The 24,353-nt window shown below is 37.1% G+C and overlaps 5 protein-coding genes across 5 annotated transcripts; 2 read left to right on the forward strand and 3 right to left on the reverse strand.

The window, feature by feature from the left end:
• On the forward strand, positions 1-3,717 carry LOC113725024 (uncharacterized). Its single transcript, XM_072073403.1, has 5 exons — positions 1-489; positions 601-742; positions 1,452-1,543; positions 1,624-1,726; positions 3,053-3,717. Exons 1-5 carry the CDS (start codon positions 190-192, stop codon positions 3,250-3,252), a joined length of 837 nt encoding a protein of 278 aa, XP_071929504.1. The 5' UTR covers positions 1-189; the 3' UTR covers positions 3,253-3,717.
• Positions 3,718-4,295: 578 nt separating this feature from the next.
• Positions 4,296-5,902, forward strand: LOC140003726 (actin-depolymerizing factor 7). Its single transcript, XM_027247988.2, has 3 exons — positions 4,296-4,396; positions 5,051-5,310; positions 5,529-5,902. Exons 1-3 carry the CDS (start codon positions 4,394-4,396, stop codon positions 5,677-5,679), a joined length of 414 nt encoding a protein of 137 aa, XP_027103789.1. The 5' UTR covers positions 4,296-4,393; the 3' UTR covers positions 5,680-5,902.
• A 666-nt stretch (positions 5,903-6,568) lies between these two features.
• LOC113725026 (uncharacterized) lies at positions 6,569-11,770 on the reverse strand. The gene is made up of 6 exons (XM_072073404.1): positions 11,301-11,770; positions 8,756-9,360; positions 8,150-8,342; positions 7,666-7,730; positions 7,274-7,484; positions 6,569-7,046 (listed from the first exon to the last, which is right to left on the reverse strand). Exons 1-6 carry the CDS (start codon positions 11,445-11,447, stop codon positions 6,693-6,695), a joined length of 1,575 nt encoding a protein of 524 aa, XP_071929505.1. The 5' UTR covers positions 11,448-11,770; the 3' UTR covers positions 6,569-6,692.
• A 1,361-nt stretch (positions 11,771-13,131) lies between these two features.
• LOC113725027 (uncharacterized) lies at positions 13,132-17,061 on the reverse strand. Its single transcript, XM_027247990.2, has 6 exons — positions 16,605-17,061; positions 15,113-15,702; positions 14,807-14,999; positions 14,509-14,573; positions 13,845-14,055; positions 13,132-13,713 (listed from the first exon to the last, which is right to left on the reverse strand). The coding sequence occupies exons 1-6, from the start codon at positions 16,728-16,730 to the stop codon at positions 13,351-13,353; spliced, it is 1,548 nt and encodes a 515-aa protein (XP_027103791.1). The 5' UTR covers positions 16,731-17,061; the 3' UTR covers positions 13,132-13,350.
• A 4,052-nt stretch (positions 17,062-21,113) lies between these two features.
• Positions 21,114-24,070, reverse strand: LOC113723731 (uncharacterized). Its single transcript, XM_027246704.2, has 6 exons — positions 23,951-24,070; positions 23,042-23,646; positions 22,580-22,769; positions 22,009-22,073; positions 21,612-21,822; positions 21,114-21,473 (listed from the first exon to the last, which is right to left on the reverse strand). The coding sequence occupies exons 1-6, from the start codon at positions 24,068-24,070 to the stop codon at positions 21,114-21,116; spliced, it is 1,551 nt and encodes a 516-aa protein (XP_027102505.2).
• Between the last annotated feature and the right edge of the window lie 283 nt (positions 24,071-24,353).

Here is a 24,353-nt window from a genome sequence, read left to right on the forward strand (position 1 = left end):
GTCGGAATCCCGCGAGCCCACGTTTGGCAAAAACCCTTGACCGCGTTTACGCTGCTGGCTGCTGCCTGCCTGTAGCCTATTTTCATCGTTCTTCTTCTTTCTCCCAACTATCTCCACCACTTTCTACTACTGTTACACTGCTAAAATTTCACTACCTGAGGCATTTCTCTTATACTAGTATAGGAACCAATGGTGAGCAAGAGGCAGAAATTGGCCCGCAAGCGATTTAAAGAAGAGCACCCTGGGCTCTTCCCAAAGCCAGACCCAACGCCTCCCAAAGACCCAACCAAGAAGAAGAAAAAGTTATCCAAATTCAAGAGGAAAAAAAGGGTTTCCAATGACCCAAGTAATCCCAAGAAATCCCTTAAGGGGAAAAAGCACCCACTTAGAATTCCAGGTATGAAGCCTGGCGACAGCTGCTTCATATGCAAAGCACCCGACCACATTGCCAAGGACTGCCCTCAGAAAGCTCAGTGGGAAAAGAATAAGGTCTATTATCTTCAATTTACTTATGAATGTACATGTGTGCGTGTGTATATATATAAACTAAGTATTCATGTAGCCCGGAACAATCTGTGATGGGATTTTCGATGGTTGTAGATATGTTTGTTATGTCGGCAACGGGGTCACAGTCTTAAAAATTGCTCGAAGCAGAAGGACGATTCCACCGATAACAAGTTCTGTTATAATTGTGGGCAGACGGGGCATTCTCTTGCTAAGTGTCCACAGCCTCTTCAAGATGGTAGTATTTTCTATTTGACCAAAGTTTTATTTTTCCATAGCCCTTTACTCAATGTTACTAGTGGCATTTTTATGTGTTTTGACTTACTGTTCATTGTCATTGCTTGTTTTATTATTGGTACTTAAATTTGCTTCTTAATGACATTATGTTCCAAGTTGTTATCTCTGTCCAACTCTGGAGGTTACCACTAGTCGGTTGATGATATTTCATTCAGTGTCTGATTTTTCACTCTCTCCACCGCAGCCTGGGCAGTTGGATGAACTTTTAAGCCTAAATCATGCCTGTACACCTAGAAATGGGAATTAGAGACTAAGAGATGAAACAAAGATATGTGGATATGCATAGTTGTACACGATGCAGTATCAACGATTATGAGTCGTGATTTCAAGATAATAGAATCTTGTATTGGAGGTTGTCATTCAATCATCTAGTGCATTTTTTAGTATGCTGCATCAGATATACTCCCCGAGTAAATTCAAAGAGGTTCTTGTGAACTCATAAATATTTTGAGGAAAATTATATCTTGGTCAGTTTACAAACTTAGAAGATTAGAATTCTGGAGTTTAATGTAGGGGGATTCAATTAGTAAGCTTTTGGTCACCTAGTTCCTAAGTTTTTTCACCTGTTCCCATGGTTTAATCAAACTAAAGAGTCCTGCCATGGTCTTATCATTGACTATCTTCTTGATTTTCTTCTCTTAAAAATGCAGGAGGAACACGATTTGCCAATTGCTTTATTTGTAATGAACAAGGGCACTTGAGTAAGAACTGTCCACAAAATTCCCGTGGAATTTACCCAAAGGTACATGTATGATGGCTTGGTGTTTGATTGATCAAATGGCTGTCTTAAAAGCCAACATTATAAAGTTCTTTTACTTGTAGGGTGGCAGTTGTAAAATCTGTGGTGGTGTCACACATCTGGCTAAAGATTGTCCTAATAAAAGCAGCAAAGCTTCTAATGCAGTTGGAGTAGCTGGCAAAGCACGTAAGTTGTATTTGTATCACAAACATTCATTTTGAGCTAGTATTTTGAAAAAGTTTATTTTGCTTCCACTCATTCAACAATATTGGTTACACTCAATGAAGGGTCAATATACCTTGACTATGATGGTGGCTGTTGCCTGGTTCCTGTTTTCCAGATTATATTAGAGATACTGTAACTCTCAGTGTGTGTTTGTGTACTAGGGTCAGTTCTCAAAAATTTGATCTAGTAATTCAGAAAATAAATAAAACAAAGACATGTTTTAGAGTATTGCTACATGTTATACAACAATCATCCACCCATAGTCAGCTGTTAACCCTCATGATTTAGAGTAGTTGGACTCCACCTAATCTTGTGCTTAAACTTCATTGTGTTGCAATGTGCTTTAATTTATTTGCTATCTAATCTTAAACCATGAGATTCATCAATGCGGTCTTGATTAATACAGATACAAATCATGTACCATACAACTACTCTGTTTCATTTGTTTATCATAACTTTCCCTGAGAATGATCTTGGTTGAGGTCAATTTAAAGATGTCTAGGCTGTAATACTTCAAAAAATTTGTTTCACTGTTAAAGTACATTCACTAAACTAGTATCAGCATCTTCATGAGTATGCCTTCGTTAGCCTATTGGCTTTGCTTAATTGTAAATGCATTTACCAGATTTGGAAATTCCTGGACAAAAGTTCACCATATGTTTTCTTCCAGATGTGATTAAGAAAAAACAGGCAAATCCTTTGCCGGCTTAGGTTTCTAACCTTACTTGCCATTAAAATGGTCATTTGCATGTATAAAACCTTTGCATTCCTAGTTCACTCCCGGCAACCTTACTTTTCTACAAGGCTTACCTCTTCTGGAGTAATTGTTTCATAAGTCTAATAAGAGATGAATCAAATAGTAACTTAGTCATATAAAAATATGACAGGAATAAAGCAGTCTAAGTTTTTTTTTTAGTATCAAGTAAGGGGACCCCCTGCCACTGGGATGATTCGTTAGCCTAATGAATAGCGAGGTCTGACCTTGTGCTTTTTTCCACTCAAGTGAGAAATATAATATGCAGTGAGCAAAACTGCCGGGAACTGTGTACAGATGATTTGTATTGAATTTGGCCTTGGCTATTCCTTTTGTGAGTGCATGACTTTAAAGTCAAGCTCTTGTGAACTTTTGTGGGGGAGGAAATTGATGCCACTTTGGGCATTGTGTATGCTATATTGTGCTTTTAAGTTCTGATAAATGGCTAGGTCCATTCTCTGTTCTGATGCAATCTAATTTACTGTTTTGCGGTTAACAAATACTGATATTTTCAATTTTTCATTCACGGGCAGCTGAAATTGAAGAGAGGCCTAGAGGACAAATCACCAGGTTTATCAGCGGTGATGATCTTGAAGATGACTTCATGGCAGGGGATACATTTAGTGGTAACAAAGACACGTCCTCTGAGCCCATGACCCCGGCACCTGATTCAAAGCGGAACGTAAAATTGAAGACAAGACAAGGAACCAAGGTTGTGAATTTTGTAGGTTAATACCTAGCAAGGTTTGGATAACAATAGGGCCACATAAGCTTGCAGTTCGCAAGTCAGTTACTCCATCTTTTACCAAGTTTGAGAGGCAGCTAATCAGATTCCCACAAATATGGTGCTAGCCTGGACTTTTTGGTCTGTGGTTACCTGAGCACTCAGTCTGAGGCGTGCACATCATATGTATGTTATTGATAAAAGGTCGAATTGAATGATGGCAAGGGATTGCTACTGTTTTGGCCAGATGCAGGTGACAAGACATGTTCTTTTGCCCCCATTATTAGCTAGCTAATTGGATACGACTTGTTTGGAATGGGTATATACTTTGAAAGGAGGATAATAGCACCTCCCAAAATTTTGCTGAACTTGCTGAATGTGTAACAGTTGAGAGTTGAAAATGCACTACTCTCCAAGATTTTGTTGTAACTCGTAAGCATGAGGGATAAGAGCAGCGTCTCCCGTTCTTTTCAATCGAGTGCTGTTGCCTGTTACTACATGAAAGCTATGCTACTAGAGAACGACATTCGGCTATATGTATAGATCATGGTTTACCAAAGCAAGATCACGATATTCAATGAAACAGGCATTTCTTTTCTGGGATGGAAGAAATCTGGAATAAAATGGAAGAGTAAAATGGAGTAACAAAAATGCTTAAACATGGTCATTGGTAATTTATGCTGTTGAAGTAGGTAATCCAAAATATTAAGTTAAATTGAAACCAACCATAAGGGGGGCCCCAAACCCAAAAAAAAAAAAAAAAAACCTAACCCGTAACCATGATTTCAATTTCTTTTTGGGGCGTAATTATTGTGAGACAAGGGAAGGGACGATTAGGGAGAGGAAAGCCGACGGTCCTGCATGGCAATTTGTGCAATGGCTACGTGGGGAAACAAAATAAAGAGTTTGTTGTGGACACGATCAGCCCAAGAGGCGAGACAATTCTCAACCCTCATTTTTTTCCTGGAAATTCTATTCTTCCCCGCATTTTTCTCCTCTATTAAAACTGCCAATATCTTCATCATTTCAATTTTCAAGGATCTCTCCTTCCTATTGTCTCATCGTTCTTGTTTTTCCTCTCCTCTTTCCTCTCTTCTTTTCGTTTGTTTGTATTGCAGGGTCCCTTTACCCATTATTTGAAGATCGCAACATGGTACGTTCTATCTTTCTCCATCCCCTCATTCTCATGCATATTCTATTTGGCAACTTAAACTTCCTTTGGAACACAGAATGGTAAATTAATTTGTTTCTCTATCTACCCAGATCTTTAAATCCATTTTGAAATTCTTATCATCGTATGTTTTAAAAAAAAAAAAAAAATTTCATGTTCAATGTTTAGACATTCGCAAATCATTCCCTCTATCCAATTAATAAACTTTCTGAAAGGCCCTTAAAGGACTTAATCTAGATTGATCATTAATGAACCGCATTTTAATTGTTTGATACGATCCCCTAGAAATGTGAAAGAAGCTACCAATGTATTCACTCTCCTTGTTAAAAATAAGAAGAGAGGGACATATAAGAATGGCTAGGCGATGTTCAAGGAGGTAACAAAAAGAAAATGGAGATTTGTTCATGTAAACACGTCCTGTTTCTCATGCTATTTTTTTTTTTCAGAATTAGAGCCCAAAATCAGGCTAATTTCGTATCTGTTGAGATTTATGGCAGTGAAATTACTTTGTTCATCAAAAAAAGAAGAAAAGTTAATGATATACCGTTTTCAAATGTGATTTTTCTCCAACATTTGTCAATTAATATGAGCTGTTGCGTTTCGTAATCTTTTCAATTATGAAAACATTTTTGACAGGCGAATGCTACATCTGGAATGGCTGTGGAAGATGAGTGTAAGCTGAAGTTTTTGGAGTTAAAAGCCAAGAGAAACTATCGTTTTATTATTTTCAAGATTGAGGGTCAACAGGTGGTGGTGGAGAAGCTTGGGAGTCCCGAAGAAAGTTATGACGATTTCACTGCTTCTCTGCCTGCCGATGAGTGTCGCTATGCTGTGTTTGATTTCGATTTCATCACCGACGAGAACTGCCAGAAAAGCAAGATTTTCTTCATTGCTTGGTAAGGTCTTTAGCCAACCTCGTTGCCCTTTTCGTTCGAAGCCATTTCAAAAACCCGCAAGACTTCATTTGCTAAATACATCTTTCGATCCTGAAAACTTCCATAAACTATTTTTGATTGTCATTCATTAATTCAGATGCACGTATCTTGTTAGTATTTTTTTTTTTTTTTGGACGTGTTGAAGTTACAAAAGTTGTATGGCGTGATGCAATAATTAGGTCCCCAGACACATCGAAGGTGAGAATGAAGATGGTTTATGCGAGCTCAAAGGATAGATTCAAGAGGGAATTGGATGGGATTCAAGTGGAATTGCAGGCAACAGATCCTAGTGAGATGAGCTTTGACATTATAAAAGGACGAGCACTCTGAATATATCACCTTCACTTGATCGCCATCACGGAGACTCGGACTCTTTTTCTAGTACTATAATTCCCAAGCAATGCTATCGATTCGTCTTCCCTTTTTTTTTCTTTCTGTTCTTATTTTTGTTTTGGTTCCCTCAATTCAAAACTAAAACGTGTAGTGTAATGTAATATTATTGCAACCACTGTGTAATTTGAGATTCATAGTCTTAGCCTAATATACATTGGCTTGTAACAGCCTTGATCAGCGAATTCCTGACCTGCTCTCTACGGAGGAACACATCAAATTACCAACTCATCATGCCTTGTTTATAGAGAGAGCACAATTTAGAACGTAAACAGATATTAACTGGACGTGAATGTTTAATACACACACACACACACACACACTTTATATAAATATATATATATATATATATATATATATATATATATATATATATAAAGCAGTGAGAGCAAAAGATCTCATTTGAAGTTTCAAAATATTTCTTCCCTCAAAAAAGCAAAAAAAAAAAAAAAAAAAAAAACGAAGTTGCCAAATACTCCTGATTTTCGTTGTACTACAGTCACAATCTTTAGGTTTGAAAGTTGTCCTCAATGCGGGGCGAGATGATTAACCCATCCTATAGATATTTGACCGTGGGCCTATTAACCCCGTGAGGTCTATTCCCGTGTAATTATTTTGACTGAATTTAGATTTGGATTTAGGATAAACTTTTTTTCCCCGCTTTGCTGTTGCATCTTTTAATAGTTTTTTAAAACAGTTTAAAAAGAAAAAAAAAGATAAAATCTAGAATATACCCAAAAGTAGTTTTAAGTGATCTGATTTTGCTAATCAATTTTGACAAAATCGACAATGAACGAGAACAAGCTGCATGTGTAACCTTGCCGAGTGGTTTTGGTGAACGAGAAGCCAAATTTTGGGATTGTATTTTGAAAAGCGAGTGATGCATAACAATTGTTATCTATGCCTCGAGACGCAGAGCCAGCAAACAAGATGATGGCATGAATTAACTGTGCTCATCTTTGAGTTTTCCAGTACTGTTTTTCCCACTTCTGTACTTGCTCTATCGAAATTTCTTTTCTCTGCAAAACTGAACGAAGAGTAGCAGGATCATAAGGAGGAGGCATAGTACATGGAGGCACCCCAGAGGGTCCAGCAGCAAAAGAATCCATCATGTACTTCTTAATTAATCCCTCCGCTGGGCAGGCCATTGACTCTGAACACAGCTCTACTGCTTGTCGAGGAACAGTTGGCTTGTACGTTAGAAGCTTACCATACTCTGCCAACAGGTGATACATGTAATCGTACACGTACTTCATGTTTAATTCCTCCTGAATAAATCTACTTGCTGCCCTGCCAATAGCCTGTGCCTGTAATATCCATGCATAGACGCGTATCTGTTAGAAAGCGTATCAATTTTGAAGCTTGATACACTGATCAAACACCATGTCAAGACTGGAATTAGTTCATAATCAAAGGCTGTCCAACTTAGAGCTATTTTCTGATGCATTATAAACATGCTACAGTTGTCCATTGAGGCAATGTAGCTCGACAGGCCGATTACTGTTGATCAGCATGATGAGAATTAAGGGCATACCTCTTGCTGATGGCTATTGCCCCAGTCGACTGCAAACTTGATTGATCTGCACATGGTATCATCTCTTATGGGCCAATAGTGTTGCAATGGCATCAAACTTCTTGTGAAGAAATCATAGTAATGTTGCTTCACTATCAGAGTAAAAGAATCACAGGCAAGAATGTATTTTTCGCTCACAGACCATCCGATTCCTTCTATATAAATTTTGTATCTGTACGGTTCATTCAAGGGAAAAGGAGAGAAGGTCAAAATCAAAATTCACTCGATCTGGCGTAGAGCAGCATAAAATTAATGGAGAGTCTGAGTGCCCAGCTTCCACAGAAATGACAGCTGGAATGATTGAGGAACTAGAAAATGAGCAAAAATGTTCACTTGTCAATTTCATCTTGTACCTGTGTTTGCATTGGCTTGCTAGATCGGAATTTTTGAAACCTTCCTTTTGTTCTCGATGCCAGTCCTGTAAACTATAACTTGTTACAGACTGCCAATGGGCCATAAATTTCATATGCAGGAGTACCATTCAGCTAACAAGTTTTTGTATTTTCTTTCTTTCTATAATGCTTATGAACTACGGGATAAAAGAAAATCTGGGCACCTAAATTCTAATTCAAAGATGAAACGGAAATCTTGAAAACGATATATACACTTAGGTTCAAAAGTAGAATGTGGGATAGCATGCAATATTCAAAGAATTATGTGGCTATGGTCAGCTATAGTAAAGATCATTGGATTTTAATACCCCTCAGAACCTGCGGTCTAGTAGGTAAATCTTTGAGGGAGACAAAATCCAACATTGAAAAGGATGAACCAGATTCCATCACATGTATCATCTGCCTAAAATGGTTTTGGATACACAATATATGCAGTATCTATTACCTGAGCATAAATGCGCAGATTCCAGTCGTGTTCATCCGAAAGATTGCACCTAAGCAAATCCATCCTCTTTGGTGAAACATGAGGATTGCCCTTCCAAAATGCCAACGGTTCTCTGTCCATCCATTTTCTTCTTTCATTCGCTTCTTTTAGGTCCTTGGACAATGGTTCCCATGGCTTTATATTAATTTCTGGCCTGAAACATTGAAAATTTTTACCAGTATCAATAAAAAGGAAAGGTTCGTATCAATTTAAATGAGCATTAAATCTGCTCTCTTTAGAGCACTTCTAAGGATGTGAAGTCCTTAATGAAAAATTCACCGCATGTAGTTGCAACATGCTAGATTTATATAGGTAATCAAGAGATTTAGAGACATATTCCAACTCTAAATTGCGTTAAGTAATCGACTCGCCATACTTGGGAAACAAAATCAGAAGCAGCGGCTACACTTTTGGGTCAGTTTCGGGGCGGGGAGCCGAAGAGAGACCAGAAGAATGATTCATTTGGATTTCTGTTTCTGTCGCGACTGACGAATCACAGTACATGTCCAGTACATGCTACCTTAACACCATTAGTTAAGATTACTAAAAAGTGGAGGAAATGCTTACCATCCCCAGAACGACCAATCTGGAAAGACAATGTCGAAGGTGGCATCATCCCCGTCATAACTGAATATAGGTGGCGGTGCCTTAGCATTGGCACTGGGGTAATATTCTTGCACGATATTGGGGCGATCACCGCAGGTGAATATGAGGTCCAAATCAGGCAGTCGGCCAGGGTGCCGCCGCAGCAACTGTAAAATCCCCCACTGGGTAAAGATGTCTCTAGTCTGAAACGAATGCTTATACGTTTCGACATAAGCCGTGCCATTCACTATCACCAACCGGAAAGCAGCATTCTTATCCTTGGCTGCCTCAACCATCTCCGGCGTGATTCCCGTCTTTCTCCAAGGCAATAAATCTTCGTGTATCCAACGGAAGTATTCTGGGCATTGGGGTTGCTGGGCCACCGCTTCTGACTTCTCGTAAAAATCTTGTGATGAATATTTTGATGGGTAGTAATTTGTTGGGCAAGTTTTTGTAACGTTAGCAAGCGCGCAATTCAGGCGGAATTCGGTTCTACTCCTGTGCAACTTTTTCCCCGCGGGATGAGTGTATTTGTAAAATGGTATGCGGGGGAGTATTGACTTCTGCTGGAAATTTCCAGCAATTGACTGCACAATATAATATTGAATGTAATGTAAAAGTCAGTAGTACCAATCAGTCAAAATCTTAAAGGTAGCGTGTGGAGACTGGAGAATAGCTTAAATGGACAAGGCACTAGGAAAGGTACGGGGCACCGTTTTTCAAAAGCTATGAGCGATTGACCAAAGACTCCCTTCTCACATTTACTTCCAATCTTTTTTCTTTCTTTGAATGGTGTTATATTAATATATTATTGTGGAATTTTCATTACGGTACAAAACTAATTGTCAAAGACTTATCAATGGAAAGATGCTCGATTGCTATCCTTTTCAGCACTATTTGCAACTCTTTGGATAATGTTGTCTATTATTAATTATATGAGTTAATTTTGTATATATTGATTATGCATATACTAGTGATAATGTATAAATTATTAGTGGCGTTTTAAAAAAAAAAGTAGATATTAGTGGCTATATGTGCATGCCACATAATTTTATGGAATTTTCTCACCAAGTTAAACACTTAAGAATCACCTAATAATAAGTGATTCTTGTATGTCTAAGTTGGTTAAATCCTATTTTTACTCATTAAATTGATACATTGATTGATTTTCAAATTACCAAGATGCCAAAAGTAAAATATATTTCTCCATATATTGAATGATTTCAGCATTTAATTCACAGGGATGATAAAGTCCTCCTACAGTTCTGTTTGTATAGTTGTGACAACCGACAAATGTCGCTCATTATTTTGAATGCTCTTGTCTATTCAATAATAAAAAACAAAAAAAAAAGAATGAACTTCCACAGACGGTTCCTTTGGAGTTGTGGCAAATGTCATTCAAATTTTAGTGGCACAAAAAAAAAAAAAGAAAAAAAGGGAGTGGATATAGCAAAAGGAAACAGAAAAACAAATATTCATCAATGGTAAGAAAATTGAGGCCATTATTTTCAATTAATTACATACCCGTTATGGGTTTTGCCTTATTTTCTACTTATAGTTATCGTATACGGTTTGCCCGGCCGGCGGGTGTCCATAGAGCACTCCTTATAAGATATATTTTAGGTGTTATGTTTTTTGAAAATATATGATTAATTAGAGAAAGTAAATAAATACAAGACATGATAGACGCGATTAAATATGAAAAGTATATAAATACAAGAGAAGATAATAATTATAATATGTGTGTATATATGATAAATTAGTTGAATACTGGGTGTATTAACGAGTGCCCTGACGGCACCCACCTGTTAGAAAAACCCCGCGTGGTTTAGATGTAAAAGTTATTTCTTAAAATAAGGAATATATAACCTGAATAAAAAGTCAAGAAGTGAATAAAGGCATCCAATAATTTAAGATACAATGAACTTCAGTCAATATAAATCCCCAAAAGCATCTGTACAAGATCGAGTATAGTTAAGGCATAAATCAACTCCAAGATACTATCGTGTTACTCCTATAACAACTCTTTTTATATATATATAACTTAAGTTATTAGGTAAATCCGCATACTCATCATATATGTTGCCTCTTATATTTAGATTCTTAATTTTTCGAATTAGATATAAATCGTTTAAAAGTCTTAGAAAATGAAATAAAGTACGGTTTAATTATGAGCCATTGGTGGAAGACTTGATTAACGATTTTAAAAAGGATACGCATGTAGTAGCTAGATTTTCTTTCCCTTATACGTAGTTGTAGATCATAATTAATCTGAATATTATTGACAATAATTGTGATTGTAAACTGACTGCATGTATATTATATAGTCAATATTATTGACTAAAATGTAATCTTGTTGTAACTTGTAAGCGTTAAATTAGCAAAAAACACACGTTAAATTTTTTTTTTTTTTTTTTTTGGGGTTGGGTTCCTTCGAGTCAAGAAAATGTGGGAGAGTGGTGTCAGGTGTGAGAGGAGAGGAGGGCAAGACAGAAAGAGATCGAAGGAAGTTTAAAAAGGCACTCACCGAAGAATCGATCAAACGCGTAGAGAGGAATGCGGTAATGCAGAGAATGATTAAAAACAGCATGGCCAACGAAGATCTCACCAGAGTAACTTCGGATTTCCATGGAAGTAATATCTTCTCCGTGCAGTATCTGTTTTCCTCTCTCATCGATCTTCACTTTCTTCTTTCGTCTTTGTTGGATTTATTACGTATATCTCCGCAACCAAGTATGTATAACTCGCTCGATCACTACCGAACGAACACTGGTTTACCTTAATTTGCTTTACACTGCTGCTTTGATAACCTGCAGGTCCATAATATTTACGTATAACACCACATGCTGTCAACTGCTTCGCATGGCGAGATGCTTTTGACTTTAAGACACAAGGGAGTCGGGACTACGAAGCCTTAGATCGAGGAGAGCTATGAACTGTTTACAATAAAGAAAAGAAAAGAAAACAGGGGGTCTGTCTATTGAGAAATTAACTAGCGGAGGAGGAGGAGGGGATGCATACAATTTCCACACAAGGAAAAATCTATGGAGGAGGAGAGAGATAACGACGACAGCCATAGAAAGAAAAAAAAAATCTGATTCTATTTAGTAAGAGTAAGAAATTAATAGAGGAGAACGGTACGGTGTCTTAATTATTGACTAATTTTATTTAAAAAATAATTAAGACGGTAGAGAAATTAAGATGGAAGGAATTGAGTTGTGGCCGTTTGAAAACGCCAACTAGAACATTAGAGAGAAAGTAAGGGAAAAGGTCGTTCGTTTAGGAGGAACAAGTATTACCATAAAAATTCATATAAATTGACACATTAACAATTATTACCATAAAAATTCATACACGAACAAGTATCTTTGCATTTATATGTATATATATTTTCAAATTAATATTATTTTTTTAAAAACATATCGTATCTTATGGACACTCGTTAGACGGGCGCTCATATCATATAGTTTTATATAGATATAGTAAAACCGTTTTCTACTCGACTCAGTTTTGTTGTGCGAATAAACTTAGTACGCACAAAATATCATCAATTTCAGAGAGACCCGAGAATCCCACATCAATCAACCAGGCAACTTGTTTTGAAAGATATCATTGGACAGCCAAAACAAAATTGTGGAACAGCACAGCACCATCAAAATAATACACTACTCTATTCTTTATTAGGATGGAATTATGAACAAACTCATCAGGTAGAGAAGGCATACCGAAATCATGACTGACGGCATTAGATTAGGTAGAGAAGGCATACAAAATACTCCATGTAGTACTATTTCTTTCTGCCACTCTTATTGAAAACACACGTTTGACATTCTGCATCGCCTCTATATTTTTTACGCTCATCCCGGTGTTTCTATTGAATATTTGACATACTACCGACGCACGCGACGCCTATTGTAGTAAAATCACACAATCAATTTAATTTTTTTTTTTTTAAAAAAGGCAGGATAACAGAAGAGGGCACCATTTTCAAAACAACTGAAACATGAAAGCCCCACCATCAAATATGCTTAATGATTAAAGATTTTGACCCCAAAAAAAATAAAAATAAAAATATGATTAAAGATTAAAACCACGTTGCAACGGCAAATGATGTCACAGCCGAAATTTTATATCTCCAGCTATGTTGTTGATTAAACACCTGGGATTCAGTGTTAGTAATTTAATTCTGATTTCTTCGTTGCAAGCTATGTTGTTGATTAAAATGATAAAATTACGCCTTTCAAGTCCAACTTGCATTTTGGTTTAATAAGGCGGACAAGTTTGAGCATTTATTACAAGAATATATATATATATATATATATATATATATATATATATATATAGCTGTAGATATAAAATTTGAACCGTGGAAACATCTCTCACTATGACTAAAAGGGAAGCATCCCAAATGGAACGGAAGTAGTAGGGTGGACCTGGAAACCGCATTGACATATAAAGCTAAGTTGGCCCTTAATGGCAGATGCAGTAAATTTTTTTTATAAAATTTTTGATAGCTGCAGGGAAATTGATGATGACAAACCAGCTGAAGAAGAAAAACATGTCGTCGGCCCGTCTAATTAATTGTGATTGGTTTGAGTATCCCAATACTGTTTTTCCCACGTCTCTACCTGCTTTATTAAATCTTCTTTTCTCTCCAAAATTGAATGAAGAGTAGGAGGGTCGTAAGGAGGAGGCACGGTGCATGGAGCTGCCTCAGAGGGACTCGTAACAACGGAATCCACCATATATTTCTTCACCAATCCATCAGCCGGACAGGCCATTAACTCGGAACAAAGTTCAATTGCCTTCGGAGGAACGCTTGGCTTGTATTTCAGAAGCTTAGCATACTCTGTCAAGAGGTGAAACATGTAATCATACACATATTTCATTTGCAGCTCCTCTTGTACAAAATCGCTTGCTGCCTTGCCAATGGCCTGTGCCTGCGATATAAAACCTTGCTCTTGAGTTGGATGATAAAACTTGTTGCCTAGAAATTGACTAGCAGATTGTATGATCAGCACAGCAAGAATGGCGGCCTTAAATGAATAGAGTAGAAGGCCAACTAATTTACCTCTTCCTGATGGGTATTGCCCCAGTGAACAGCATACTTAATTGATCTGCACTTGTCATTCTCTCTTATGGGCCAATAGTGTTGCAGAGGTATCAAACTTCTTGTGAAGAAATCGTAGTAACGTGGCCTGACCACTAAACTAACAGAGTCACACGCAAGAATGTACTTTTCGCTTACGGACCACCCAATTCCTTCGATGTAGATTTTAAATCTGTATCATTCGTGCAAGGATGGAACTAAATCAAAGTTTACTTACCTAACCATACTTACAAGATAGTGTAATAAACATGGTTCACAATATCGGCCGAGTTGTAATCGGAACGGAGCGGATTGCCGTACGATACTGATTTCCGAATCGCGGATATGGTTTCGATTTGACTTGGCCGATATTGACCGATTCGAATCCGTGATGCATGATATCGGCCGATATATCCGAATCAATTCGGAGTCGATTTAGATATTTTTTTTTTCAAATTGTGCATTTTTTTATATTTTCTAATTTTAGTAATTTTTTCAAAAATTTTGAAAACTTTTATATGTATTATAATGTGCGTATCACCCGATATTCAACCGATATGTCGCGATGAATGTGACCGCGAACCATGGTAATAAATAACTAAATGAATGCATTGTTGTTTTAGTCGAAGGATTTACTTGTTCTTACCTGTGGATGCATTGGTCTGCTAAGTTAGAATTTTTGAAACCCTGTCGTTGTTCACGATGCCAGTCCTGTTGATTCAGTATAAATATTAATAATCAGAGTTGAGTCCTTTGCCCGCGTATTCAAGAAACACAAGACTCTACCCAGATTGGTGGTTAGCTTTTCTTTCTTTCTTTTCTTATCCCCGACCCGAATGGAGGAAATTTTTAACAAATTTTAAATTTATAGATAATTAAACATCAGGCCCACCTTTCATTCTCTACCCAGAATTGAAGAACCATAATTAAATACAGTACAGTACCTGATAATAGACACGGGCATTCCAATCTTGCTTGTCCGAAACATGGCACTTGAGTAAATCCCTCCTTGAAGCCGTAAGTCTAGCGTTGCCCTTCCAATATGCATGTGCTTCCCTGTCCACCCATCGCATCCGCCGGTTCCCTTCTTTTAGCTCCTCGGACAATTGCTCCCATGGCTTTATAACAATTTCAGGCCTAGCCATTTATTTGTTCCAATACATACAAACGGTAGACTGTAAACAAAAACAACGCTGTGTTTCTGACTCTAAGCCAAGTTAATAGTATAATTTAAAACTCGAAATGCTTACCATCCCCAGAATGACCAATCCGGGAAAACAATGTCGACGGTCGCATCATCTCCGTCATAGCCGAACAGCGGTGGCGGGGCGGTGGCGTTGGATTTGGGATAACATTCTTTAACAATACCCGGCTGGTCCGCGCAGCTAAATATGAGATCCAAGTCGGGCAGTTTACCCGGGTACCGCCGTAGCAACTGTAAAATTCCCCACTGCGTGAAAACATCTCTCGTCTGAAACGACCTTTGATAAGTCTCCACGTAAACAGTCCCATTCACTATAACCAGTCGGAAGTATGCCCTTCTTTTGGCCGCCTCCACCATGTCTAGTGAAATTCCAGTCTCCCTCCAGGGCGACAGGTCTTCGTGGATCCACCGGAAGTAATCTGGGCAGGCCTCGGGAGCGGCCGCGTCTTCATCTCGTGCCGAAAGATTTGGTGGGTGGTAAGTTGTTGGGCAAGTTCGTGTGCTGTTGGTAACAGCGCAAGTCAATGGGATTTCAATCGGATTCCTCCTGGGCTTTGTCCATGGATCATGAAGAGGGTATTTTGAAAATGTGACGCCACTGAATATTGATTTTCGAGGGTAATTCCCTGCATTCCACTGAAACACATTTTCAAATTACCAAAAACGAGAGATATCACAAGCCAAAAGGTACTTGAAATAAACAAACGAATCATCTGATCTAGGATTTCTTGGCAGTAATTAATAATATCAGTTTATACTTGCAAGCTAGATACGTTTAATTCCCAAAAAAAAAAAAACTTGTAAGTTGAAATTCTTACATTAACACTCATTCTAATTTGGTGATGTATGGTACTAAAAAAAAATCAAGGGAACTCATACTAATTTTTTACACTTACAATAGTCAGTATGGTGGTACTATAACCTTTGCCGACTATGACAATAACAATTCTGCCAAATAAATATTATTAATGCGAGGTCCTGAATAACAACAAAGGGCGGGATGTCCGCTTCTTCTCTTCTGTCGGCGGCAACCTGTGCGAGGGCATACTTGATTTCTAATGCTTACTTCCACAATCCTTCTCTCACTCTTGACGCTCCTAAACGCTTTAGAAATGAAGCGGAAATTCTATCTATTTGAGAGTCAAATATATACGAGAGAATGTTTACAACAGAAAACCAAAAAAAAAAGAAAGGTGCATGAAAGATTAGAATTCCATAGCAAATGAAAAATAAGCGGCAACAACGAGAGTAAATTCCGAAATTATTTTGGGAATTTCTTCGCTAAGTTTCTTCTTCTGTCAATCCACCTTCTCCACCCCAAATGGAAGACTGTGTGTGTTATCCCAGAAGGGGCTGCAAGGATCTGACTTCCGTTTGGTGCTGTACTGTACTGATTCAACTCGGACTAATTTACTGAACATTAGAAAAAGCTTAAAATGTCTAGCAGGATCAGTCTCTCTCTTGAAAAAAAAAAAAGAATGAAAAGATCCAGAAGTGAGAAAATCATGTACTAAGTTAGTTAATACAGAGATAATTACCCTGAAGTCGAGCAAGCGTGCCGAGAAGAAAGCCGCAATGCACAGAATGAAGAAGAATAATGTAGCCAGATAAGATACGCAGCGACGTTGGAGAATCCCGTGCAGTAATGCTGCCGAATCTCTCATCTTTGCATTGGCCAAATAAATGCGTCTCCAACTTCTTCCTCTTCTAGCCTAGAGAGCATTGACTAGATGCATCTCTGCCGCGCTCTTGAAGAAGGCACTGATTCAGCATTGCAATACCAGCTGATCGATAGCTGATCTTGGCAACTATTAGTAAGAAATTCGACTAGTCGTTGTGTTGATTGCAAAGACAGAAAGCCTTAGCTTTCACATGGCCAAAGCGTTTCTTGAACAGAAAGCATGGTTTTGGAGTTGCTAATTAAACAAACAGAGCTGAAGATGGAGCAAACAAATGCGCCGTGAACAAGGGAGGAGCAAATGAATATTGTGTAAAGTGTACTGTTCGCGTTGACTTCGCATTGCTTGGAAGTGCGGGCTAACTATGTAGAATTTCACAATAACTTGATGAACTAGCCATTAAATTTTCCTGAAATATTTTATTGGCTCGATGATTTTCGTTTCTTTTTTTTTTTTTAATAAAAAAATTGACTATTTTATGATCGAAACTTTCAGCTGTTTAGTTCGCTAGTTTTTGTCTATCATGTCAAATGAAATGGAAGAGATCATGATGTAGTTACACACTTCAGAGTGGACCCCTAGGAAATTTTCTTATCAGCAATCACCAAATTGCAAGAACAAATCAGATGTTGGATTAGGAGTCGTTATCAATCCAAGTATAGCATTTGCCTATTTTGAGGTTTTTCATTAGGATGTACAGCTTTGACACTTCTTTCTGAAGCTTCTCGTTTCTCTAGAATTTAAAACTTCAATCTGACGAAGTATATATATATCCTTAAAGGCGAAAGCTTCCCTCTCCCTCTCTGCTGTGTTTGGACAGCCATTTTTCATCGAAAAATTACAATGTTTTCGTGAACACATTTTTCTATCACCTTTTTATCTCGCATCCATCAAACCGCTATAATAATTTTTCTACAAAAAATTCAGGAAAACACAGTATACTACTTCTTTCTATTAGGGTGAAGAAAAAGAAAGCTGGCCATTGGAGGAGGAGGAGGAAAAATATTTTGATCCTAAAAGCTTCCTTTGAGGACACTGAAACTTTTCTAAGAATATAACTAAGTAAATAATTTTATTGGAGAAGGGTACTGTGTTTGTATATTAGATTGTTTGAGATTTTTTTTTTGAAAAAAAAAAAAAACACTGCAACACTTTTCTAATTTAATGTATGTGACATAAAAATGTGATTGAAAAATATATTGATGATACAAACAAATAAAATTTGACAAATAATCTACTATCCAAACAAATCAGCAATTGAAAAACTGATGAAGCTTTTCTGGTCAAACCAGTGGTACGCGTGGAATAAAATTTTAACAAAGTTGTTGGACAAGGGGCATGACAAGATAATACTACCATATCAAATTGTTGATGGAAACGTGAAAGCTTTATAAATCACTATAAGTTGCCAACTTATGATGCACTATTGATTTTCTTATGCTTTTTGTTTTTTCTAATTATTGTTATTATTTTTGGTAGGGCATGGTATTGTGCTACGAAGCGTAGCTAAGCGGATTATAGAGCAAACAAAGTCAGGGAAGCTAGTTTGAAGTTTCTAGATGTTATAGTTACTCATTTTGTATTTGAAGAATTTGATTCTAGTTCATTTTGAAAACAATTGAACCAAACTCCTAGCGACAAATTTTAATCAGCTACCCTCTTCTCTTTTTTTTTTTTTCCTTCTTTTTATTGAGAAAATGATGAAAGATTACTCAATTACTCATCAACAATGGTAAGAGGAAAGTTTCTTTGACTGGGAACCGCCAAACTTTGCCAGACCTGATTCGGTCCAGCGCGCATCGCGTTGCCGCTGCTTCCCGTTAGTCGGTGAGGACCGAGCATGGGGAGATGCCCTTGCCAAACCTTTAGGGCTAAAAGGTTGACCCGGTCGCAAATTCTTGTAGTGGTAACTGGTAACTAATAAATTAGTACAACAGGTCCCATTGGAGCCCGTAGCATGCCCTGAGTTTAGAATGCATTTACTGCTAACACAAATTGAATTTGATTTTGTAATGTGAGGTGCATATATTACAAGGAAATGAGAAATTTGCCTTAATTTAAGCTGATTTTTTTTTAAAAAAAAAAAATTTCCTAATAAGGAAAGGATATAATTTAAGAATTAAGTCGAGTGGGGGAAAGAAGATTAGAACCTAAAGCCTCTAAATTTTGAAACCTTTGGTTTAATGATTAGATCATAACATTCTCAGCATGCTAAATTAAATAGATAATTCAACTATTTTGGCTAAAAAATGAATACTTGATGGAATCTTTATCCGCAAATCATAATTCTTTTTTATTTTGTGGAGGTTATATCGTTTATATCTACATATGTGTAATTACATGTTTTCTCCCTAATTATTGGTTTCATTAATGGCACATGATATGCCATTTTTGAGCAATATTTGCAATCTAAAATAATTAACTCGAATCCAGTTTCAAGTTTATCCTAGGTTGATAGGGTCACATTAGGAAAGATTAAAAACTTTACGGGCCGGATTAATCCAACTAGACAACACAAGTGAGAATAATACTGGGTGCATTTTTTAATTAAACCTAATGGACATTTCATGAAAGGATAGAAAGAGAACATAATACGCATAAACCTAATGCATATAACACATAAGATAACATGATACACATAAAAGAGAGAGAGAGAGAGAGAGAGAGAGAGAGAGAGAGAGAGAGAGAGAGAGAGAGAGAGAGAGAGAGAGAGAGAGAGAGAGAAACATACGTTTAGGTAATAAATTAAAAAGAAAAAGAAGAAGAAGTGCAACTAAGGGTCTGTTTGGTTGGAAGTAAAATGTTTTTCTTGGAAAAATATTTTCCGTGGAAGTAATTTTTCATAAAAATCATTTCCCTTTCGGGTCTGTTTGGTTGGAAGCCGTGGAAGTAATTTTCCATGAAAATCATTTTTCTTTCATCATTTTCAGGTGTTTGGTTAGTTTATTGAAAATATTTTCTTACTTCATTTTTCTGGTGTTTGTTTAACTTTTGAAATATTTTCACTTTTATCTCTATCTTTACTTTTTACACATTATAACTATATACTTCTTCCCATGCAAAATAAGAAAATTTATCTCATTGTTTAACTTTAAAAAATCTTGGAGAAATGTATATATGAATAAAAAATATCTCCTTAAACAATAAACAAATTGCTATGCAATGCTTATTGTGACATATATCTTGCACTCTCACTGTTGAAAGTTTCTTTAGAAAAGAATGTCCCTATTATACATAATTAATTACTAGCATAGGATGAACAGGATGAGATTTTTTTTTTATTTTGAATATAATAGGGGGAGGGTTGGGTTGGGTTGGGTGGTACGGGGGAGGGAGTATAAGGAAGAGGTCTTGGATTCGAGTTCTCCTGTTTACACTAAAAAAAAAAAAAAAGAACATACTACAAGATGTTTTCAGTAAGTTTGGAACATACTACAGGTGGAATGCATGCATTTCGGAAAACAACTTCAGTAAGTTTGGAAGGGAAGTTGTTTTCCATAAAATGAGTGAAAATATTTTACATAGGAAAATGTTTTCAGTAACTTTTGTGCAACCAAACACGGGAAATTAGGAAAATATTTTCTTGGAAAATATTTTCACCCGAAACAAACGGACCCTTCATCATTTTCAGGTGTTTGGTTAGTTTATTAAAAATATTTTCTTACTTCATTTTTCTGGTGTTTGTTTAACTTTTGAAATATTTTCATTTTTATCTCTATCTTTACTTTCTACACATTATAACTACATACTTCTTCCCATGCAAAATAAAAAAATTTATTTCATTGTTTAACTTTAAAAAATCTTGGAGAAATGTATATATGAATAAAAAATATCTCCTTAAGCAATAAACAAATTGCTGGCCATTTAGTGTCAAATATCAATCACATGCAATGCTTATTGTGACATATATCTTGCACTCTCACTGTTGAAAGTTTCTCTAAAAAAGAATGTCCCTATTATACATAATTAATTACTAACATAGGATGAGTAGGATGAGTTTTTTTTTTTAATTTTGAATATACTAGGGGGAGGGTTGGGTTGGGTTGGGTTGGGTTGGGTTGGGTTGGGTGGTACGGGGGAGAAAGTGTAAGGAAGAGGTCTTAGGTTCGAGTCCTCCTGTTTACACTAAAAAAAAAAAAAAAAAAGAACATACTACAAGATCTTTTTAGTAAGTTTGGAACATACTACAGGCGGGATGCATGCATTTCGGAAAACAATTTCAATAAGTTTGGAAGGGAAGTTGTTTTCCATAAGATGAGTGAAAATATTTTACATTGGAAAATGTTTTCAGTAACTTTTGTGCAACTAAACACGGGAAATTAGAAAAATATTTTCCTGAAAAACATTTTCATCCGAAACAAACAGACCCTAAGTATGCTTCTTTTGAGTCTCCCAATATTGTTTTTCCCAGGCCTCCACTAGTTTTGTTGTGTTCCGTTTTGTCTCCAAAATTGAACGAAGGGTTTGAGGATCATGAGGAGGCATGGAGCAGGGAGGGGAATCAGAGGGACCTTTGATCATACTGTCCATCAAATACTTCTTCTTCAATCCGGCCGTGGGGCACGCCATCGACTCCAAACAAAGTCGAACCGCTTTTGCGGGAACAACAGGCTTGTACCTGAGAAGCTTAGCGTACCCATTCAAGAGATGAAACATGTAATCGTACACGTTTTCCATTTTCATTTCTTCTTGAACGAATTTGCCAGCTGCCTTGCCGATGGACTGTGCCTGCACTGGTACGAGCGTGATTGGAAGTAGTTTTTTTTATAAAAAAAAAAAATTTTTAATAAACTGTCTTTGTGTTGAATATCTGAAAACGTTCGCATAGGAGAAGTTGAGAATGGATTAAAGGAGAGATTAAATTACTTCATCCTCGCGGTGGTTGCCCCATTCAACAGCATACTTGATAGACCTGCACTTGTCATTACCTCTGATAGGCCAGTAGTGTTGCAAAGGCATCAAACCTCTGGAGAAGAAGGTGTAGTAACGGGGACTCACTCGTAAAGTAACAGAATCACAGGCAAGAATGTATTTTTCACTTACTGACCACCCAATTCCTTCCATGTAGATTTTATATCTGCATGCATGGTTCGAGCAACGGAGGAGACAAATCAATACTTGCGCTGAGCATTTTGCTTTTAGCATTCACAATATAATACAGGGACAAGTCCCAGCAGCCACTTCCAAAATTTTAGAGCAGCATACACTGATCTGCAAAACTCTTTTAGTACCAGCACTGCTTGTACAGGAAGCTGCAATATACCTGTGGCGACATTGATTTGCAAAACTCGCTCCTTTGAAACCTTGCTTCGATTCTTGACCCCAATCCTGCAACAATTTTTAAACATGAACCTCTAATTAATGAAGAAGATGATGAATCGTTCACAACTAGAACAAGATTACTCTATCTGTTACCTTAACTCTAATACGATTTCCTTTTTTTTTTATAAAAAAAAAATTTTGGATGTGTTAGTTTTATTTAAGAGTACTTTACTTTAGTATTTATCCTAGCAATCAAGGTCCTGCTTCATCGCTTTTGAAGGAGGATTAGCACATCATCTATTTACTTAGACCTGTTTGATAATTCAATTCAACACTTAAATATAATTGGTTCAAATCTACGTATTTGATAACCAAAACTAGAACATCTGAATTCATTAAGTAACGCTGAATTTTTTAGGGAAATTTTCCTCTAAAAAATAAATGATATTTACTAAATAACTTCCTCTTAATCACTTCTAAGAAGGAGAGTTTATATATATATGCTTGAAATTAGCGAAAATTCCAAATTCCGCCACCACTTGTATGTAGAGAAATTTATGAAGCTTTATTACCACTACGTAAATACGAGCATCCCAATCCTGTTTGTCTGAAACGTTGCACTTGACCAAATCCAGCCTGTCTGCGGACATTATGGATCCCTTCCAGTAAGCATGTTCATCCCTGTCCGCCCATCTACTCCTTCCATTTGCCTTTTTTAAGTCCTTTAACAGCCCCTCCCATGGCTTTACACCAGTGTTAGGCCTACACCATTTATATAAACGAATAATAAGCGCTAATTCCTGATTTAAAAAAAAATAATCACATTAGGTTTGACACAAAACAAAAAGAAAAAGAAAAAATTATTTAAACATACAAACAGGATTCCATCAATTTATTCTAGAATGCAACTTTGCCTCATTTCTATGGAATATGGAACTTGCCTCATATCCAAGGAGTAATTTGCATATTACGACCACCAAAAAAAAAAAAAAAAAAAAAAAAGGAAGAAGAAGAGAAGAAAGAAAGAATCGTACCATCCCCAGAATGACCAATCTGGAAAAACGATGTCGAAGGTGGCATCGTTTCCATCATAGCCGAAGAGTGGTGGCGGGGCCTTGTCACCGGGCTGAGGATAAAGATTTTTCTTAATAATTGGGCGGTCCCTCATGTGAAACATTAGGTCCAAGTCAGGCATTTCACCGGGATATCTCCGTAGCAACTGCACAATCCCCCACTGCGTATAAATGTCTCTGTTGTAACGCGACTTTGAGTAGGTCTCTACGTAAGCCTTCCCATTCGATATTACCAATCTGAAAGCAGCCTTTTCCTTAGCCTTCTTCACCATGTCCAGTGTTACTCCGGTTTCTCTCCAGGGCGATAGATCTTCGTGGATCCAACGGAAGTAATCAGGACAGGTAGGCTGTGGTTTTGATGGACGTTCTTGATTTTCAAAGTGACCAAGTTCGGATGGGGATTCATTTCCAGGGCACGTCAACTTGCTGTTACCGGGCAAACAGTTCAGTTGGGTTCCATGAATTTTGTTCTTAGTCTCAGGTGCTGATATTGATTTTTGCGAGTAGTTGTGAGGACTTTTCTTCTCAAATATCATGCTAGCAGATGTTGATTTTTGCAGGTAGTTCTGCACATTTACGAGTAATTACTGAGAGAGTTGTACAAATGAAATCACAAATCAAAAAACATCCATTCAGCCTGGTCCGGAAAATCCTACATTCTTTTCCCTTGATTTATATATATCATCAATAACTAACGATCAATCTAGTCAATGACCGATCACATAAATCTCTATTTATAGACATCAAAGTTTGGTATCATCGTAAAACAGTGACTGCAGTTTTAGGGTGGAAGTTGGGCACAAAACTGGAAACTGTGGCAGGCATAATTAACCAGAAATTAAGTAGAGAGTTATTAGAGGTTTTACGTACGGATGGGTCGATAAAGCGTGAGTAGGCAAAAGCAGCCATGCAGGAGATGACGAAGATTGACAAAGGAAGCCAAGATCGCCAGTTATGAAGCCCAAATCCATGCACCTCTTTATCTCTCATCTTTACGTTGTCCAGTCCCCCTTATACGCCTTCTTTTTTTTTCCGTTTAATACGCCGTTAGATCACCGGCTAGCTTACCACTCTTGGTCACTCTGTGTTCCCCACTTGAACAGCCTTCGTCTTTGGATTGCTTCAACTTTCATATAACATAAATTACGTATGAGTTCTGTAAAATTAGAAGACGGTGAAGCAGCGAAAGTCTTTAATAAGTTTTTTTCTATTTTTTTTTGTTTTGGGCGAGCGAGGATTTGGGAATGGGATTCCCCGGTTGGGTTGCAGATGA

Source organism: Coffea arabica, chromosome 2c (genome assembly GCF_036785885.1).
Source record: "Coffea arabica cultivar ET-39 chromosome 2c, Coffea Arabica ET-39 HiFi, whole genome shotgun sequence".
Taxonomy (NCBI): domain Eukaryota; kingdom Viridiplantae; phylum Streptophyta; class Magnoliopsida; order Gentianales; family Rubiaceae; genus Coffea; species Coffea arabica.

Excerpts from the sequence above, each read along its gene's own strand:
- LOC113725026 (XM_072073404.1), bottom strand. The coding sequence starts at position 11,447 with ATGAGAGAGGAAAACAGATACTGCACGGAGAAGATATTACTTCCATGG. Across the intron at positions 7,731-8,149 it reads ATCTGCGCATTTATGCTCAG|GACTGGCATCGAGAACAAAA; the intron begins GTAATAGATACT and ends TATAGTTTACAG. Across the intron at positions 7,047-7,273 it reads GCAATAGCCATCAGCAAGAG|GCACAGGCTATTGGCAGGGC; the intron begins GTATGCCCTTAA and ends TGGATATTACAG.
- LOC113723731 (XM_027246704.2), bottom strand. The coding sequence starts at position 24,070 with ATGAGAGATAAAGAGGTGCATGGATTTGGGCTTCATAACTGGCGATCT. Across the intron at positions 21,823-22,008 it reads GCAAATCAATGTCGCCACAG|ATATAAAATCTACATGGAAG; the intron begins GTATATTGCAGC and ends CCATGCATGCAG. Across the intron at positions 21,474-21,611 it reads GCAACCACCGCGAGGATGAA|GCACAGTCCATCGGCAAGGC; the intron begins GTAATTTAATCT and ends GTACCAGTGCAG.
- LOC140003726 (XM_027247988.2), top strand. Across the intron at positions 5,311-5,528 it reads AAGATTTTCTTCATTGCTTG|GTCCCCAGACACATCGAAGG; the intron begins GTAAGGTCTTTA and ends TGCAATAATTAG.
- LOC113725024 (XM_072073403.1), top strand. The coding sequence starts at position 190 with ATGGTGAGCAAGAGGCAGAAATTGGCCCGCAAGCGATTTAAAGAAGAG. Across the intron at positions 490-600 it reads CTCAGTGGGAAAAGAATAAG|ATATGTTTGTTATGTCGGCA; the intron begins GTCTATTATCTT and ends CGATGGTTGTAG. Across the intron at positions 1,544-1,623 it reads CCCGTGGAATTTACCCAAAG|GGTGGCAGTTGTAAAATCTG; the intron begins GTACATGTATGA and ends TTTTACTTGTAG.
- LOC113725027 (XM_027247990.2), bottom strand. The coding sequence starts at position 16,730 with ATGAGAGATTCGGCAGCATTACTGCACGGGATTCTCCAACGTCGCTGC. Across the intron at positions 14,056-14,508 it reads GCAGACCAATGCATCCACAG|ATTTAAAATCTACATCGAAG; the intron begins GTAAGAACAAGT and ends CGAATGATACAG. Across the intron at positions 13,714-13,844 it reads GCAATACCCATCAGGAAGAG|GCACAGGCCATTGGCAAGGC; the intron begins GTAAATTAGTTG and ends TTTATATCGCAG.